This window comes from Ursus americanus, chromosome 25, assembly GCF_024610735.1.
Source record: "Ursus americanus isolate L20-20 chromosome 25, mUrsAme1.1.p, whole genome shotgun sequence".
Classification (NCBI taxonomy): Eukaryota; Metazoa; Chordata; class Mammalia; order Carnivora; family Ursidae; genus Ursus; species Ursus americanus.
Window position 1 is genome coordinate 3,117,070 of NC_142151.1, and position 19,743 is coordinate 3,136,812.

Below are 19,743 nucleotides of genomic sequence, written 5' to 3' on the forward strand. Positions count from 1 at the left end.
TGTGCAGTTTCACTACTGTGTGTCCACATGTGGATATTTTGTTTTTCCTGCTTGGGATACACTGAGCTTCCTAGGTCTGTGGATTGGGACTGTTCCCCAGTCCTAGAGCATGCTAACACCAGCTCTGTGACCATTGTCCTTCCTCATGCTCTCCTTTATCTCTTCTCACACCTCCAGCCAGACATGCATTATACCTTTTCACTCTACCCTCTGGGTGAATCCTTCAAATGCATGCATTTTCTCTTTACCTGTGAATAATCCATTATCCATTTTTTCAACTTAAATATTTTTTTTTTCATTTTTAAATGTTCCATATTCTTAAGGCTGTTTCTTTGTTCCTAATCACTTCTTGTTACATATTCTTCCTGGTGATTTCTCGAACGTAGCTAACCTATACCTTGTATTTGGTAATTCAAACACCTGTAATCCTTGGGAGGCTATATCTGATAATCCTTGCTTCTGCTGCCTCTCACTCACACTGCCTGTCTCTCATGTATTTGGTAATCTTTGCCTGTGAGGCCATGCCACTTCAAGAGTCAAGCTTCCCCTCCAGAGGACCACTTCTGTCTCTTCTTGGAGTTGAAGGTCCCCCTACCAGGACCACTAAAACGCTCTTCTAAGGTTTTGGTTCAGAGCCAAGACCTCAGACTCAGTTCCCCCTCCTCATTACTGTTCCAAGGATCAGATTGCCCACAGCCGTGCTGCTATAGGAGTATGGCCTTTGGAAGACCCTACTTTTCCCAGCTGCCTGCAGATCTACATCAGAGCCATTGTTACTCAAGCTCCCACCATGCTCTGGTTCCGTTTCTTCCTTCCAGGGCTCCTGGCTGCCTTGGCCTCTGCCCCTCACTCTTAGAACTCTGCTTTCATTTGTCTGGTTTTGGGGCCATGACCCCTGAAAATATCTCCTACGTTTGAGAGCCCAGCAATGCCTCAAAGTGTGCATCTCATCTGAAGTTTAACTGCTGTGGGACAGGATGAGCTCCCAGACATTCATGATACTGCCATTATTATTTTTTCTAGCCCAAACATAACCTACTACAATTTCACCATTTATTTTTCATCTCCTTATTGTGAACCCACTATTTCCAATTGTTAAATCTTTCAACAGACATTCCATCGTGGATCACGTCAGTGTTATCTGGGCTCTGTGTGCATTTACCCAAGTTTCTGAACAGATGAGTAAGACAAAATCGATCCCGGCACTCTGCTAGTGCTCAAGGCAAGATCTTTCATACTCACTCGTTCATTTCTTCATTCATGCAACATTTATTGTGCATCCACTCTGCTAGGTGCTGTGTCAGACATTGCTAGGTACCGGGAATCCTTGACTTCAAGGCGCTTACAGTCTTACAACCACATCACTTCTCCCAACGAGCTTAGTTACGCTGAATAGAAGCAGGTGGGCTAGAGAGCTGAGCACCTGGCTGTTTACCACTCTGTCCATGCTTTGCTGATGGTGATGGGTGTTAAAAGTCACACCTCTTCAAGCTTCCCCTTCTACAACTTGATGTGAGGTTCAGTCACAAGAATCTCAGGCATCACATTTGGGGGTCCTACCTGTGAAAGTAACCCCAACTCTGGGTCTAGGTCTGGATCTGGGCAGTGTGGGTGGTAGGTGTCCCTCCATAAGCTGGCCTTCCACCTTGCCTGCTGCCTCGATTTGTAGGTCCCATGCCCTGCTGCCCAGGTCCACTGCTGTCCCTGCACTGGGGATGGCCAAACTGGACATCATCACCCAACCAGTGCTCTGAAGCAGCTTTATTGAGCTGGTGAAAGAACCAGCCTTTATTTCCCCAGGTATCAAATGGACACCTGATGAGAATGGAGTCATTGCTTTTGACTGCAGAAATCGTGGCTGGTAAGAGTTCCAGGGAAAAGGTTTCTGGTGCTGGCATCTCTCCTATAATCTTTAGGTTCTGCCTAGTTCTCCTCTGGTCCCTGCCCCACCCCCACCATCAGCCCAGGGCCTCAAGTGTGTAGAACCTTAACCCAACAAAAGAACAGGAAAAGTTGCCGGCTGCATTCCTCCCTGTCTCTGCAGCTGCCCTTTCTCTAGGACTCATCACATTTGTCTTTCCCACCCCAAACCTCCTCACAGGACATTGAGCTGTCTCTAAATCAACCCTCTGCCAAACTCTCCTCTTCCTCCACACCCCTTCTCTCACAGATTTCAACAAAATCTGAGGGTGGAATCCAGCTGTCTCCCTCCCTGCTGCCTGCCCCTCCAGACACCAGCTGGTCCAAAATAAAGAGGATAAGGGTTACCAAAAGGGCTTAACCTTTCTCCCACCTGACAGGCTCATTAGATGTGCACATTCCCAGCTGTTGACCCCTAAATGGTTTTAGAACTATGCTGAGTGTATATGGGACATGATAAAACCTGGCATTGATGAAGCATTGACCAGAACTTTAGGCACACTTGAGCCAGAATCTGAATAGAAATAACTAGAGATTCAGTTGGGTGGCTGCTCTGGCTTTAGTGTTCCCATCGTTGGCCTGTGCTTTCTTTCTGGTAAAGGTACATACAAGCTGCTACTTCTCCCAAGGACATAGTGATTGTGGTGGATACGAGTGGCAGCATGAAGGGGTTGCGGATGACTATTGCCAAGCACACCATCTCCACCATCCTGGACACTCTGGGGGAGAACGACTTTGTTAACATCATCGCGGTAAATGTGGCTTTCTGCTCCAGAATAGCTCTCCCTGGGGAAAAGCCTTTCCTCTGCCTGCACTAGAATGACCTATACTTACAATCACTTGATGCTTCATACCGTATAATGATTCTCTCCTCTGAAGCTGGGGCTTCTAACCTAAGGTTGGACCAGGATGGGCTTCAAAAGGTCCACAGAGTTTCTGAAATTAGGTGTAAAATGTATGCATCCATTTTTTGATTCCATAGATTTCATCAATTTCTCAGATGAGTCTGAGGATAAAAATTAAGAGGCACTGGCCATGAGCAAATACCTAATTTACCCCCATCCATGTGCTCTTGACTGGTACCCATCACTGGAACAGACTCTTCTTTGTGCTTAGGATGAGTGTGCCCCAGGCTCTTGCTTTTTACAGCATTTCTGGTCCTCCCACTTTTTCCATCCCACCCAAATCCAGATGCATCAGGAGAAGGGGAACATAGGTAGTGGGGGCCTAAAAAGGGACCAGCAAACCTTGGTCCTGCTTTCACTGCCCTGCCCTAGAAAAGTAATGAAGAAGAGAGATGAAGCAGAAGGAAATGGGAAGATACAAGTCAGGAATGCAATGAAAGAGCAGGCCAGCTCAGCCCTCCAAGGAGGCAGAGTTGACTGCCACCTTGGGGGTATCATTTTGAAGGTCACCTGATCCAAAACTTTCTCCTACCAGCTTGTCACATTGCAGAAAATGCTTGTCTTCGGTGGGATTTATGTATCTAGTAAAGGAATACCAAGGCAAAATGATCTAACTTCAAAGTGTTCATCCCAGGGTGTGAGAAGGGCCTCCCTCATCCCTGAACTGCTCCCCTGAGGCCTGCATCATTTACCCACCTACACCACTCCTGAACCCCACCCTCCCCGTGTCCACAACCTTTCCATCTCTGGTCATGACCTGCAACAGTGACAGGACAGCTACGAGATCAGGTCCAGCCCTCCAGGAGAGTGGGAGAGTGCTCCTGTTCCTCCCACAGAGCCTGCACCACCTCTCTCCCAACCCTTCTCCTGCTGTCTGGGGAGGAGAGGTAGGGGGAGCATTTGCTCCCACTGTTCCCCCAGAACACCCCAGCATTTGCCCTAGAACCTGCATGCACTCCTGCCACGGTGTCACCATCATCTCCCTTTCTCTCCCTCTCTTATTTATTTTTTTAAGATTGTATTTATTTATTTGAGAGAGAGAGAGAGAGACAAGCAGACTCCCTGCTGAGGGCAGAGCCTGATGCAGGCTTGATACCATGACCTTGAGACCATGACCTGAGCTGAAATCAAGAGAGGGCTGCTCAACAGACTGAGCTACCCAGGCACCCCTCCCTCTCTTATTTAAACAGAAGTAGAGGGGCGCCTGGGTGGCTCAGTCGTTAAGCATCTGCCTTCGGCCCAGGGTGTGATCCCAGGGTCCTGGGATCGAGCCTCGCATCGGGCTCCCTGCTTCACTGGGAGCCTGCTTCTTCCTCTCCCACTCCCCCTGCTTGTGTTCCCTCTCTCACTGTCTGTCTCTCTCTCTGTCAAATAAATAATTAAAATCTTTAAAAAAATAATATAAAATAAATAAACAGAAGTAGATTAAAGACATCTTGAAGATTTGAATTTTAACTGTAAGGAAGTGGAGTGAATTAGAAAAGGAGGGCAGTAATAATTCATCTTTTCCCCTTCCCACTCCCTGTTGATAGCTACAAGATCTTCATCATAAGTGCAAGGCAAAGGGCAAAAGAACACAGTTCCTAATCCCCAGACCCAAGCCCTGGGGAGGGGCCTGCTCATGGAAGGCTCTGGGATTCTCGTGGAAGGCCCTTTGTCTAGTCCTAGGGATGAAGACCAAAGGGATTCTCTCAGTACTTTTAAGTTCTCTGTGTATTCTGGGAAATGGACATCACTCAGCCAGCCACCTGAGCAAATGGCCCAAGACCAGGATTTGAGGGAGAATTTTTGGAGTTAAGGCCCCATTGTTCTCTGTACTGCCTTCTCTCTACTCAGAAGAACTGCCAGAAGCATAGGGTACCCCAAAATAATATTATACATGGTGCCTAGGTAACCTGTGAGTTGCCTGAGCTTTATCACTAGGCCCTGACCTTCCAAACTGACCCTATCTGTTCTCCTGTCCCCTCTGCCCTTTGCAACTGCAGTACAGTGACTATATCCATTACATCGAGCCTTGTTTTAAAGGGATCCTTGTCCAGGCGGATCGAGACAATCGTGAGGTGAGTGTCCACCATCAGGTGAGGGCCTGATGCTTCTGAGTCCCTGCTTTGCTTAGGATGGCGGGCAGTCAACTGTACAGACTGCCTAATGGCCCCCTTTACTTATTCCCATAGCACTTGGAAAGAGGGCAAAGCAGTCACCTATGTAAATACACCCAAGAAATGGCTTCATAAATATGCTGCCTGTCTATTGGAGCAAGTAGTGAGCAAAGATAGACCTCCCATCCAAGGGAGATCTCACTTATCCAGGACTGCTTTTTCACTCTGTGATTATCTAAGACTCAGTTTCCCTCTTTGCCTCCTCTGTGGGCCTTTCTACTATATCAGTCATAAGGAGCTTCCCCAAAAGGAAGAGAAGTTCAAATACATTGGATTGAATCCTTCTCAAAGGCAAGGAGGACAGGCAACTTTTTTTAAAAGGAAAAGTTTTCATGTGACGGATCCTTCTTCCTGTGACTGGGGAATTTGAGTTTGGCTGCTTCTTGCATCCTGGGCCTCAGGTTGGACCCTGGAGCCCCTAGTGGCCTCCATGGTTTCTCTTGTGAAGTGTTCACCATTGGTTTGCATTGGGCTGGGTGCAGAAGGTGCTGGGGACCTGGGAACCTGGACAGTGGTTCCCAGCAGGTCTGCCTGGACTGTCTCCCTCTTCTGGAGGGGCTCACACTTGGCATTTCCTTCCAGTAGTGGGGCTGTGTTTGCACCCAGCCACTTAGACCCTCCCAGTTTATCTTGGGGGCATTTGAGAAACATCTTTTGTAGTGTTCCAGCCATGAAATTAGCTGGTTCATGAAGAGACAGATCCTGCAATCATATTCTGGGAAAATAGCTTTAAAGAGCCTCTGAAATTAAGACCAACGATGAAAGTTCCCTGGCTGTTGATCCACTGACTCTCCTCTAACTTCTTACCCATGACAGCATTTCAAACAGCTGGTAGATGAGCTGATGGTCAAGGGTGTGGGTGTCGTGAACCAAGCCTTGGCTGAAGCCTTCCAGATCCTGAAGCAGGTACCCGTACCTGGTCCAGCTTGGGGAGAGTGAAGGGTTAGGAGACAAGGTGGAGGTGTGGGGAGGGCAGTAGATGGCCTGCAGTCATGGTGCCTGCCCTTTCCCCACACAGTTCCAAGAGGCCCGGCAAGGAAGCCTCTGCAACCAGGCCATCATGCTGATCACTGATGGGGCCGTGGAGGACTATGAGCCAGTGTTTGAGAAGTACAACTGGCCAGACCGCAAGGTTACTTTTCTGGTGGAAGTCAAGGGGGCAAGGGAAGGGACCAAGGGAAGCGTTCTCCTACTGCCTGCATGGGATAACCAGTGGTGCCCAGAGAAACCAGGCCTGCCCTAAGTTCAAATGTTCTGCCCCATTAGACCTGTTAGTATATTCAGACAGTATGTCCCAGACTGGTGTTCCAAAATTATGTTGACCCTAGGCACAGAGGCCTCATGCAAGGAAGTTCAGGATGAGAGATAGATGTGGCACTGAGAGGCAAACTGCCAGGCTGTGACCCTCCATCCTGTACCTGGCCCATGTCACCATGGCCCTGGCAAGTCCCGTCACTGCCTGGGCCTCAGGAGCCTTTCTGGTCAATAGGATGAGAGTGGAGAATCCAAAGTCAGCAAAGTGCTTCACCTGACATCCAAGACTCACATAAATAATATTAGCACTACTTATAGCCGGGAATCATGGCTGCTGAGTACGTCTGTGTCTTGTGGATTAGGTGCGAGTTTTCACTTATCTTATTGGAAGAGAAGTGACTTTCGCTGACCGCATGAAGTGGATTGCATGCAACAACAAAGGTAGGCGGTGATGTGTGAGCAGAGCTCCTTGCAGCTTGTACCCAGTCATCAGAGATGCTGAGCCATGGTTCCTGCATGGGGGCCTTGCAGAAGAGCAGTGCTTGTCTGGATGACAGTATCTGCCCCTCCTTCTTACTTGGAAAAAGCTAGACAAAATGTAGATTGCCCCCATGAAACCTTGAGTAAATGCATGATTACCCCTGCAGGGACTCTAAGTCCTGAAATGAAATGAAACTGAGAGGTTATCCATCCAGTGTTTGCAGAAGAGAAAATTCTCTCTTCAGGGGTGCCTGGGTAGCGCAGTCGTTAAGCGTCTGCCTCAGGGCGTGATCCCTGCGTTCCGGGATCGAGTCCCACATCGGGCTTCTCCGCTGGGAGCCTGCTTCTTCCTCTCCCACTCCCCTGCTGTGTTCCTTCTCTCGCTGGCTGTCTCTCTGTCACATAAATAAATAAAATCCTTAAAAAAAAAGAAAAAATCTCTCTTCAAAAAAAGCCTATATGAACTACAATACAGACAGAGTGAGGCAGGCAGGGGTGAGACCCACAGTTGAAATGTAAGCTCTCTTATGTCTAGCCTCCATTCCTCTTGTTGCAAATTAAGCCATTTACTGTGATTCTGCTTCCAGACAAAAAGCAGAGGGTCATCATTTTCTTTAGAATAATGTTTTGGGTGTGGTCCTCATTTGTCTCTGGCCAGAACCCAAGACCTGGGCTTCACGATGCCAGCTTGGGCCTTTTTATTCAACCGAAGGTTGCTGAGCATGTACTGTGGTGCCTGGCAAAATGGTCAGGATGGACTCAGTCTTATTCTTGCTACTGTCCAGCAGAGGAGACATACAAGTGAACCATCAGTGGTGATGTAATCTGAAATGTGCTGTACGGGCAGAGGGGCACAGACTATATAGGGGTTTGGAGAGTGACGTGGTGGTAGAGTACTTCCTCCATTTGGAGGCAGCAGGGGTGTCTACACTGAGACATAAAGAATGGTAGGAATCATCCAGACATAGAAAGCATGGAAGAGTTTCCAGACAGAGAGTGTAAGACAAGAGGCACCTGGGAATGGAAAGCAGTTTCACTTTCTGGAGGGTGGAATGAATGTTTTGTGGGAGGTGATAAGCAATGAGACCAGAGAGGTAAACATGTACTAAGTCATTCATAGCCTTGTGAGCCATTTGCTCTTTTAAAAATCACCTTGGCTATAACAAAGAGGCTATAGCACCCCTCCCTGTAACTGAGGAAGGACAGTGGTCAGAGAAAGGGGGGTAGGGGGCACTGAGCCACTGTCTTAGACTGTACTCCCTGAATATGAACCCCAGACAGAGCTACATGCAGGAGAGGGTGCTCTTGGAAGATAACCCTGTAAGGAAGTGAGGAGGGCATCATCGTGAGAGGGAAGCCAAATCACACAGCTCTTGCTGCTGAGTCCCTGCTGCTCGTGAGGCATCTCTGGACTGGGAGGGTCCCCCAGAGTTCTGCCAGGTTGAGACAGCACCACTGGCTTCCAGCTGTCCCCAGGAAAGAGCACAATCTTGGGGGAAAGTAGTCCCCTGTGACCCAGGGCAGCTCCCAGTGAGGAGCCCCCTGTAAGCCGAGAGCAGCCGGGACAGAGTGTATGGGTGATTCTAAGTGGTACCCACAGCTTTCCACAACCACGTGACCCTCTCCTCTGTCAGGCTACTACACGCAGATCTCCACACTGGCAGATGCACAGGAGAATGTGATGGAGTACCTGCACGTGCTCAGCCGCCCCATGGTCATCAACCATGACCATGACATCACCTGGACAGAAGCCTACATGGACAGCAAGGTGGGGGCTCAACCCTGCTCCAGAGTTAGGGGCCCCAGAGTAAGAGGTAACTTCCTGGGTCAGGAGAAAGGTGAGCAGAACACCTCTTCAGGAGATGGTGTGAAGGGGTAAACACACTCAGCCCACTAGAAGACCTTTGCAAGTATGCTGCCCCCAGAGACCCAGAAACCCAGTAAGCAGGCCTGTCCAAGGCTGCCCTCCACGGACAGAGCCTCTCTGCTCCAAACGTGTTCCTTCCTTCTTCCCATTGTCCTCACCTCCCTCATTGTCTTCTCTCCTACCTGTTTCAGGAAGAGAGGAGCCTGACCAGTAATTCAAGATACTATGGATTCATCAGGTGCTCCCCTTCTTGGGTCCCTGTACTTCCAGAGACTGTCTGTGGGTTGTAGTGACTTACACAAAAGAATAGATTGCCAAAGCAGGATGTCAGATGAGATGTTTGGGAGCAAGAGAGACCTTCCTGGAACTTCTCAAATCATCTCCCATATGTAGCCACCTACTTCGGTGATGATGTATCAGCCTGGGATGAAGAAAGACCTGAACACGGTGGCTTAGATAAGAGAGAAGTATAATTCTCCCTCATCTAAGAGAACTTTAGAGGTGGCCAGCCTGGAGCTGGTGAGGAGCTTCCTGTTCACCAGAGACCAGACTGCTCCCTGCTATACCCACGGCCAACTCTAGGGTCCTCCTGGTTCCAGTAGCTAGTAAAACTTTAGTCAACTGAAACCACTCGCTTTCAGAAAACCTTACTTCCAAACTCTCAGCTGAAATTTCAGATGAGGAAGAGACTTGATGGTTAGTGATCTGTGCACAGTATAACGAATACACACAATATTGTACTATAATTACATAATGTAAAAGACACACTACAATAGCAATCCTACGACAACATAAATGTATCAAAGCAACACTTAAGAAACACCTCAAGTTAACATGAGGTTATGTGTCACATATATCCAATTTTTAAAAAGTTCTTCATTCTCTAAGAAAGAATACTATAGACCTCCATGGGCTCAGCACAACATTCGGTTGGTCCTGATGAAGATCACACATATCAAACATACCTGCACACACCACCTGTGAGGGCCTGTCTTCGTGATAAAGTGGGGTGTTTGTGTGGAACCCCTTCCAAGGAGGCTGAAGGAGCCCACACAGTGAGGTGAGGCAATCAGGGAGGAGGGCCATCTCAGAGGTAGGGAATGATGTGGCTCTGGCGTTCTCAGTGAGGAAGAGGTTGTGGGTCTGTCTCATGTGTGTTAGGAGTGACCCTAAGGTCAGCTACAACTACACCATGACCACCCCTTGAGTTGTGCTTCCCCATGCATGCACTTGTGTTTGCAGGTGGCTCAGTGTCAGTGTTCTTCTCCCTCTTAACTGTCCTGGACTATTGTGTGTGCCAACCTTGGGTCTATGGCAGAGATTTCTGGGTGTGTGCAGGATGGGTTTTTCCCTGGGTTCATGCTCATCCTTGGTATGGACAAGACAGAGGACGTCATGAGCACATTTGGGAGCTGCGTTGTGGGCTCTGGGGTTCTGACACTTGCCCTGGCTTAGGACTGTCATTGCTAAGTGACGTTTCCCTCATCCTCTCTCCATCCCACCTCTCTCCTCCAGCATTTCTGCCAGCAGAAGAGAAGGGGAACCTCACACATGGCTTTTTCCTCCTGTTGGAAGGTGACACTTCAGTGGTAGTTGACATTGGTGACTGTGGGTCTTCCACACTATGGACTCTGAGCTCTCTGTCCTTTGCTCTTTCCTCCTTGACAGCTGTTAACTTCGCAGGCACAGAACTTGATGCTCCTCACCACTGTGGCCATGCCGGTCTTCAGCAAAAAGAATGAAACAGTGAGTGGCCACTCTCTGAGAAGCTGTGACAGGGATTAGAACTTGGGGCCACTGGCTAGCCTCTTTAGACCAATGGTTCTTGACTTGGTTGCACATCAGAGCCACCTTTTATATTCATATTCCCTGCCCTATGCCCAACCAGCTATATCAGAATCTCTTGGTTGGGAAAGGCTGAGGGTGGGAGGTGGGGGTGGGGCCCGTATTTCCCAAAGCTCACCCAGTGATTCTGTTCAGCCAGTTTGGAGTTGTTCTCGTGCTCTAAATTTGGAACCACTGTCCTGGGATATAAGGCTAGAAAGGTCCCCTGCTAACCTTCTGGCAAAACAACACTTAACCTACCAGTTCGGGCAACCTCCAATTTTTTTGTAAAGGCCTTTGGTGAGGGAATTTCTAGAACATTCCGTCCTCCATCTGGTCAGAAAATGTTTCCTTATAGGCTTTGTGTGTTTCAGAGCATCCATAGGTTATGGTTCCTTGGATTTTTTTTTAAAGATTTTATTTATTTATTCGACAGGATAGAGACAGCCAGCTAGAGAGGGAACACAAGCAGGGGGAGTGGGAGAAGAAGAAGCAGGCTCATAGCGGAGGAGCCTGATGTGGGGCTTGATCCCATAACGCTGGGATCACGCCCTGAGCTGAAGGCAGATGCTGAACCGCTGTGCCACCCAGGCGCCCCGGTTCCTTGGATTTTGATACTTCAGCCTCTGCTATGAAAATTAATATTTCATTCAACTTCATATTTCTTTTAAATATTACAATTTAAATATTAATACTGGAAATTAATCTTCCCAGCATCTGAGATTACTCCTGGGACCTCTTCTGGTAGGTTCTAGATTTTTATTCCAAAGAGCTCAGCCTAAAATCCAACTGCAGAGGAAGTGTCATATAAGGCCTAAGTGGCTTGGTTCCTCTTCCAGGCTCTGGGAAAGTCAAGGGTCCAGTCCGGCCCCCCGACTAACCCTGGTTTTTTTTCTTTCCAGCGATCCCATGGCATTCTTCTGGGTGTGGTGGGCTCTGATGTGGCCCTGAGGGAGCTGATGAAGCTGGCGCCCCGGTACAAGGTGAGCCTGGATCGGATGCCTGAGAGGGGATCACAAGCTCCCTAGGAGCTGTCCTGCCAGGCTCAAGAGTGTCTCTGCAGGCAATGCAACCAAGCCCAGAGCTAGGGTGGGGCCCTGGCATCCCACCCCCAGGGAAGTGCAGGCACTGAGCATGGGAGCAATGATTTGGACTTCTGGGACCCTTTGTCACCACCCCCTCTGACTTGCTCTGTGGCCTTCAGCAAGTTCTTTCCCTTCCTGGTGCCTTGGTTTTTCAATCTGCTCCTCCATGCCATGCAGTCCTATTCGGGGAACACATGAGATTACATCATCAAAGCACCTAGAACGTGTGGTAGGAAAGAGGCCAAGTGATAATATGCATTATTGTGGCTGCTATAAACAGAAGAATTTAGAAAAGAATTGAAAATTAATGGCTAGAAGCATGGCACTGACTCAGTTATATCCCTATTTGAAAACCTCATGGCTGTGAGCTGCCATCTTTAGCCATCCTGCAGTCCAACCCTTTCCCAGCTCCAGTTCTCCAACCCCAACAACAGGTCTGACACCCCTCAATCCTCGTTGTTTTGGCAGCTTGGAGTGCATGGATATGCCTTTTTGAACACTAACAATGGCTACATTCTCTCACATCCAGACCTCCGACCCCTGGTAGGTACAAGTCTTATTTGCATTGAGATCTTAACTGTATGGGATTTGGAGATAGTTCATAGAAACAGTTAAAATAATGAACACACATTGGGCTCCATTTAAGAACCCAGTGGGTAATATAAGAAAAAAAATTAAGTCATGGTCCCTGTCTTCAAATTGTTTGTAATCTGGCGGGAAAGACAAAGCAAAAATGCATGAACTGGTTGATGAACAGACCAGAGAGCATGTAATGAAATGTGCAGTTTTCCCTGAAGGGCAAACCTCCTAGGTTCCTGTCACTGCCTCAGTCACTCCACCCTCCTCTTGGAGCCTGACAGTGGTATCTTCAGACCTCCAGGGCCCCACCCCAGGGGGTGTGGACATTGACATTGAGTTAACAACAAAAATGACAGGGAAAGAGTCACATGAGAGGTGGGGCAGCAGAGTTGCAGCTCACCTGGGTTTGTCTTGGGATGTGTTCCTGAGTGCTCCTGCCTCCTTCTTGGCTCCCTCCATCCTGATACAGGGGCTGGGGGCATTTTCATATGCATTCAACTGAACAACAAACAGCCAAAAGAGAAGTTGCATTGTTTTATCTAAAACTTCTGCCTCCAGGTCTAGGCGCTCCTTGCTGCCTATGGTCGTGGCACTTGGCCACTATTGATGACAACAGTGGCCGCACCTCTCAGTGTGAGTGTTGGGGGCAGCAGAGGAAGGGTAGTTAGGTCCTTCAGGAACCGTAGCCCTTTTCCCTTCCAGTCTCCCACTGAATTGAGGTGGCAGCTGAAGACAATAGCTACCAGAGCACCTTTGTGAGAGCTTACTAAGAGGCTCATCTGCCCAGGTGCCATTTGGAGAAATCAGCCAAAGCACATGCCATTCCAGTGTGGTTCAGATGGATAGAAGCTGAGTGTTCATAAAGCAACTGATTGAGCTATTTAAGGCAAACTATAGAGGTTCATAGTAGAGAGATCAAGGGCACATTGAAAGCCATGTTGTCTTCCCAACTCAGACCCTACTGGGCAAGATCTGAACCCATAATGGGTCACTGACCTGTACCAGTAGGTTCCGTGGGGGGCAGCCCCAGGGACAACAAAATGACTCACTAGTAAAAATAATAATAATAATAAGTTAATCATGGAGCTGACTGGTAGAATTAAAGGGCACTGATCAGAAAATTATCTGTCACCATCTTTATAATCTAGATGAATGTAGACCTACTGGGCGCCTGACCTTATTATGCTCTGAGAGTGCTATAAACAGAAGGTTATAGTCTAATGAAGGAAATAAAGTATATACAGATAGACTCACACAAATGAAACAATTAGAGAAAATTACCATGTAGATCATTATTACATAGCAAACATTACCGTGTAAAGCCAACATAATGAGATTCCTAAGGAAGGCACTACCAATTTGTGATAGGTATTAAGGGGAGGGGGGAGAGGAATGGGACAGGCTGGTGATGGGTAGTAAGGAGGGCACGTGTTGCATGGTGCACCGGGTGTTATACGCAACTAATGAATCATCAAACTTGACATCAAAAACCAGGGATGTACTGTGTGGTGAATAACATAATATAATAAAAATATTATTATGAATAAAAAAGGTATTAAGGAGAACAATAGTTAAGTTTAAAAAGGAAAAGTAATAGGGGATCTTCCTAGTAACAAACTGAAAGAGGGTCAAGAGCCATACTATTGGCCTGAAATCTTTCTGTCAGCACTCAAAGTATGAGTAATTATACAAAGTGGAATTATGGTTTTAATAAGAGGAGCTAGAGATGATCTTTCAGGTGTCACAGGACTTAGACAATAGCAATGATGAGGAATATTATACCTTACTCGAAAGAAAGAGATTTGATGTAAAAGATGGGAGGGCAGTGCTGTTTGTTGTGAGGACGGGCATCAGAAGGCCAGGAATGGGAACATCATCCAAGCACGGGTGAGAAGAAAGCAAGGAGGATACTTCTATGGCAGTCATAGTGCAAACCTCCCAGATAGGCAAGAAATAAGGGTGACAATTTCTTGAAAAACAAAAAACTGGCAGAAGCACAATACACAGTGATAGGAGACTTCAACCTTTCAAGCATCTTCGGGGGCCTCATTCTGCTAAAAGTAGGCCCTCTTGATTAATTCTTAATTTACCCTGATAATAAACCATCCCTTTCCTTTTTTGATCTATTATTAAACTAAAGCCGGGAAGTGCTGCCAACCTAGTGGCAGATAACTTGACGATAATCTGTCTTGGTATCAGAGAGGGAGAGAGGGAGGAGGGGAAGGCAGGACCAGAAAATAATAACATTCAAAGACTTGATTAATGGCTCCATATCGAGCTGGAGGGAGGTCTTTATTAGGCGCTGCAGAATCTGTCTGTCCTTGGCTTTGTCCCATGCAAGAATTCTGTCAACAAGATGAAAACACAGAAACCAGATGACACAAAGTCTGGAAGGTGTGGATAATACATTAAGGGAGAAAATTCGTAGTCAGAAAGTATTCTTCTAAATAATGGGCTGAAACTAACAAGACGAATATATTAAGATGCATGGAAAGTTCTGCAAAATATCCAATGCTCAAACATAATGTTGAAAAGATGTAATACCTTGGTCCACGCAGATCACACACACACCACACTGGTCAGAACCCCATCTGAAATACTGACGTTCGTCCTGGGCACTCCGCTCTGGGAGTGACATTGACAATGTAGAGCATATTCAGAGGGAGTTGAGGCGTCTGCAACCTGGGAACGTTTAGCTTGGAGAGGTGTGGTCAGGAGTAACCAAGCACCTTCGAAAACCTCAAGAGTTGTCAGGTGGAAAACGTTCTGTGTAGCTCCAGGGAAACAATAAGACCAATGGATAAAAGTAACAGGGGGCCAGATTTCAGCTCTGTATGGGGAAGAGCTTTCTAACGATTAGAGCTGTCCAAACTAGGACAAGCGGACTCAAAATAGGGAGGTCCTCATCATGGGAAATGCTCAGAGGCCATGAGATTATCTGTCACAAATGTTGGGAAGGGAAATGCTGCATCAGGTGGAAGGTTGGCCCAGGTAACCTTAAGGGATCACTGAGGTTCTTTGATTTTATGAAAATATCTGTAAGGCTTCAGAGAAGAGATGAATCTTGAGCAGGGCCTTGTGTTTAACCTCACATCTTCCTTCCCAACCTGCCCATTCCAGTACAGAGAGGGGAAGAAACTGAAACCCAAACCCAACTACAACAGCGTGGATCTCTCCGAAGTGGAGTGGGAAGACAGAGCTGAAACCGTGAGTAGGGAGAACAGGAGAAGAGAAGCGAGTGTAGCTCTGCAGCCAGCACACAGGCCAGCTGCGGGGCTGTGAGCTCTGGGGCCACTCTGTTCCTCTCAGTGGAGACTTTCCAAGCCCAAACCAGAAGCAATTTCTGTAATGGGCAATTCTTCCAGCAAAGATAACAACGTAATAGTATCTTCATGAATCTCAGGGAGTGCTGGAATGGAATGAGCCATGTCTGTAAGTCACAGAGGTTGAGTTCCAGTGGTGTTTCAGTCTGACTGGGGGTCGGGGCGGGGGGAGGTCAGTAGCTCATTCCAGAGGAAATTATGTCTCAGTAATATGGCACTATGCTCTCTCATACATCAGTGTACTTGGGAGCATTATTTTGGTGGAGGTCTGAAACTATAAGTTAAATGGAACCTAGAATCAGGTCTATATTCCCTCCTCATATTCTACTTAAACGAAAAAGGGAAGAACTGAAAGTACTCCTAGGGATCACCTGCAATCTGGCCAATAAAGGTCAATGCCTTCTACCCTCCAGTGTGAGCTAGGGGACTAATACCATCATCTTTCCTCTTGAAGCTCAGAACAGCCATGATCAATGGGGAAACAGGTTCTCTCTCTATGGATGTGAAGGTTCCACTGGACAAAGGGGTAAGGTGCTCAAAGGACAGAACTAAGGTCTGGTCCCCCCTGGGCAGGCACATCCCAGTTGATTGAGGTTGGGGTGGTGATAAGGGATTTGAACCTAGCTGAATTAGAGCTTAAGACTTGAGTGCTTGTTGCAGAGATTACATCAAAGCGTGCATCAACCCCAGAGAAACATCTGACCAAGAAATGATCAGTTCTTTGGAGACTACTGAGAGAAGGAGTAGGTTAGCTCAAGGCATTTACAACTTTTCTTTCTTCCTAATGCTGCCTGCAATTTGGCCCTTTTGTTGTTGATAATGGAAAGAGAGAAAGTGATAATTAATTTTGCAAATTGTTAGCAACTCTTATTAATCAAGTTTTAGGGGAAGAGGTTAAAAATAATCCACTCTAACTACAGATGGTCAAGAATCAATACCATCACCGATGCCATTGCTGTCTTCCCAGATCCATGCATCATTTATGAAAGATCATTTCATCTTTTCATTTAAAAGGTTCCACTGCCTTTATGCTGAATTTGCATTGTCCCTTGACATATTTACAAATGTCACCTCCTCCCTCACAACCACCCCCACCTCCTCCTCTTGTTGCCCATCTGCCTCAGCTGAAAGAACACAGGCATCTGTCTGCAACAATTAGACCCAAGTTCTTCCACAAACACAAACCTCCACGGAAGCCAAACAAGAAAGCATCGGAAAGGAAAAGCAATTCATTGCATTCCCTTTAGACACATGGGCTGAATTTCACTGGGACCAGTATCTGATTTGTGTGACATCTGCCTGCTTTTTATAAACTCTGGACTGAGAAGGGTCTCCTTTAGGCAAACTGGGCAGTATCAGTGATGTCAGGCCACAAGTTCTAGCAGCGCCTTTTCCTGATCCCAAAAAAGTAGAGGTTTCTTCCATGCACCTCCACCTTTATCCCAACAGACTCCTGCTGACACGCACAAGAGAGCTCTTCCTTAGCTCAGCCCTGCCAAAGTGTTTAAGGTAGCTATAATGAAAAATTTAACATGCATGTGGCAGACAGCAACTTCCAGACAGATCAGAGTACAGCTATACTATATCTAATTCAGACCAACTTATGAAGTAAGTACCGTGTGTCTTCCATCCTTTCCTCCCAGTGCCCAGTGTTCTCATGTTGTTTTCATGCTTCTCAGAGCCACCAAGGGAGAGTCCTAACCAGATCCAAACAGTCTGAACCTCTCCTCAAATTTCTGCCCATCCCTTCGAAATGTGTTCATTGCTGCTCGTAAACCACCCAGGTTAAACTGCAATTTAACAAAAGCTTCCTGGTATGTGGGTGTTTTAACATAAAGGACTTGGGTAATGCCGATCATGACCATGACGGAGATGTACCTTTCATAGCACATAGGTGTTCGTAGTACCACTGCTACTATTACTACCAATAATAATAACAACAGTAGCTAACATTTATTAGAAACCGGACTCAGCGCCTTGTAAGTATTCACTCAACATTCATAACCATATGAAGTATGTATGATCCTACCCCCATTTTATAATGAGGAAATTCAGAGAAGCTAAAAAGTTGCCCAGTCACCTAGATGATTAATTGCAAAGCCCACATGTGGCTGATTCTAGACCACATGCTCTTAATCACTAATGTATAAGGCTTTTCTGTAGGAGTGTCCCTGAATTCTCTGCTCAATCTCCAGCTTAAAGATTTCCCGAGAGTCTCTTTAGAATTCTGTTTCCATCTTTAAAATTCATTGTCTCCTTTTCTCCCTCTACGTCATTATAACATAACTCAACTCTCTAATCTTTCATCTCCTTATTTCCATGCTCAGAAGCTGCTGCACCAGCACTGTGTGTAGGACATTTTGCTACAAGGCCACTGCAGTGGTACCCAGCCTCTCGCTGCTCTGATCTATTATGATGCCACTCTCCCCGATGTTGCTACATTTTGTTCATTACCGACTGCTCTGTCTGCCCTACATGTCTTCTCTTTTTAAGAGTTGCAGACAGTCCTGTCATGTTCTTGCCTGCCAGTCTACCCCGGCCCTCTCAGCTCAGTGGTGTGTCTCACCTCACAAGCTTGTGCCTCAATAGAAACACTCTTCAGGTCTAAACCAACGGAAGATTTCTTAAAGCATTGTGGGAATACCTGTTCTCATCCTGGAAGGTGGTGACCTATTTTGTTGTTTTCTTTAGGGGATTTTACATGAATCCTTACTTCCCATGGATCAATTCAGACCTTTTTCCATCACCCCTAAATACCAAACAGGCAACTATGTTGGCATTCCCAAGAGGGTAGTGGCAACCCAGCAAGGTTTAGAACAGGACTCACTAAGTCAAAAACCTATGGGGCCAGATAGGCCATGTTCAGAAACGTGAGGAAGAGAAACAGACAAACCTTGGTACTGGGGGTGCTGAGAACTGAACAGTTAGTTACATGTACCATCTAAAGGAGACAGCTAAGAATCCATATTTTTAAATGTTATGCATTTAATTCCAAAAATATTAAAAACACAACATGGTCCAACATCTAGGATCTCAAACTTGTAAGCAGTCCAGCTTTGGCCTACAGGCCTCCTATTTGCCATTTCGATACAGGCTGTTTTTCCCAAAATGTGGACCAGTAAATGGTGTCATAATTTCCAAGCCATCAGTAGTATCCTGGTCAGATGTCCTGGGGCACATTTAAAAGAAAAAACAGACTTCAAAGTATCCTGGAGCATCTTGTCCAGGGCTCTTTTTATCGTTTTCATGTTGTTTGATAGTTTAGAACAAATAATTAGCAGTGGGGGAGGGAGAGAGACAGACAGCGTTCTTCACTAGCCTTCAGGTTCTTCCAAGTTAGCCCTGCTGATGGGCATATGGTGTGTGTACACACACACACACACACACACACACACACACGTGCACAACTGGCACAGGCAGTGAGGGCAGCTTTGCCCCGTGTTCCTCCAGTGCCTTCTAATCCCTATGCACTGGATTCAGGGGGCCAGGATTAGAGTGCCCTGTGGCACTCTCATTCTCTCTCTGTCACACACTCACTCACTCACACACGTTTTTTTCCAGCAAAGGGAGGCAATCTATTAAAGGGGAAGACTGTTCTGACGCCTCTTTACTCTCATCTTCCAAACCTCTCCAGTTCTCTCTTTCTGTTTCACGGAGATTCAAAGAAACCCCCACTCCTTCTCTCTTCCCTTTGCCTCAGCTTTAAAAGATTATCTCAAAGTTATGATTACAGTTATGAGAGAGTAGCTTGCAATAGACTAATCCTCCAGCACATAACAGTTATAAATTTGGACAAAATATAAAAAACAAACATGTAAGGGCATATGAAAGTGACCAAAAGCAGGCAGAAACAATGGTTGAAGGGACTTCAACCCTTGAATCAAGGGAACTACACTGGGTGAAATACACATTTATGTGGGGGTTTTTCTGAAGGCCATGCCCCAGTTTGCTTGAATGAAACAGCTGTAATTCAAACAGAAAGCTATAGTTACCATCTTGAAGTATCAAAGAACAGAATTTGGACTCTCAGAGGGTCTGAACGTGAAGGAAGATATCCTAGAAATGAGGGATCCACAGGTGGGCTTGCCCGGACATATGTATTCAAACTCCTCTCAAATTCTTGACCAACCTTAAACTACACATACACAGGGGAAAATCTAAGTACCCAGTGGAAAGCAACAGTTGAAGAGCTGAAAATCAGAACGAGGATTTCAACTGCTTCCTACGGTAGTGAAGGTGGTTTGGAGTCTGAGACACACCGAGGTGAAGAGGCTGGGTAAACACCTCAGGATTTTCTTTGAAAGCACAGAAGAGCTACACTTCAGGAGTAAAGACTATGTCCCAAGA

The 19,743-nt window shown here is 46.7% G+C and overlaps 1 protein-coding gene across 1 annotated transcript in view; it reads left to right on the forward strand.

The window, feature by feature from the left end:
* CACNA2D4 (calcium voltage-gated channel auxiliary subunit alpha2delta 4) overlaps positions 1–19,743 on the forward strand; it is a 109,369-nt gene that overhangs the window by 21,100 nt on the left and 68,526 nt on the right. The window contains exons 7-18 of the mRNA XM_045775451.2: positions 1,801–1,861; positions 2,522–2,672; positions 4,811–4,885; positions 5,801–5,890; positions 6,003–6,116; positions 6,601–6,679; positions 8,353–8,486; positions 10,254–10,331; positions 11,312–11,392; positions 11,963–12,037; positions 15,194–15,280; positions 15,851–15,922. Of these exons, the coding sequence (XP_045631407.2) occupies positions 1,801–1,861; positions 2,522–2,672; positions 4,811–4,885; positions 5,801–5,890; positions 6,003–6,116; positions 6,601–6,679; positions 8,353–8,486; positions 10,254–10,331; positions 11,312–11,392; positions 11,963–12,037; positions 15,194–15,280; positions 15,851–15,922 (1,097 nt within the window). The remainder of the gene's footprint in view (positions 1–1,800; positions 1,862–2,521; positions 2,673–4,810; positions 4,886–5,800; positions 5,891–6,002; positions 6,117–6,600; positions 6,680–8,352; positions 8,487–10,253; positions 10,332–11,311; positions 11,393–11,962; positions 12,038–15,193; positions 15,281–15,850; positions 15,923–19,743) is intronic.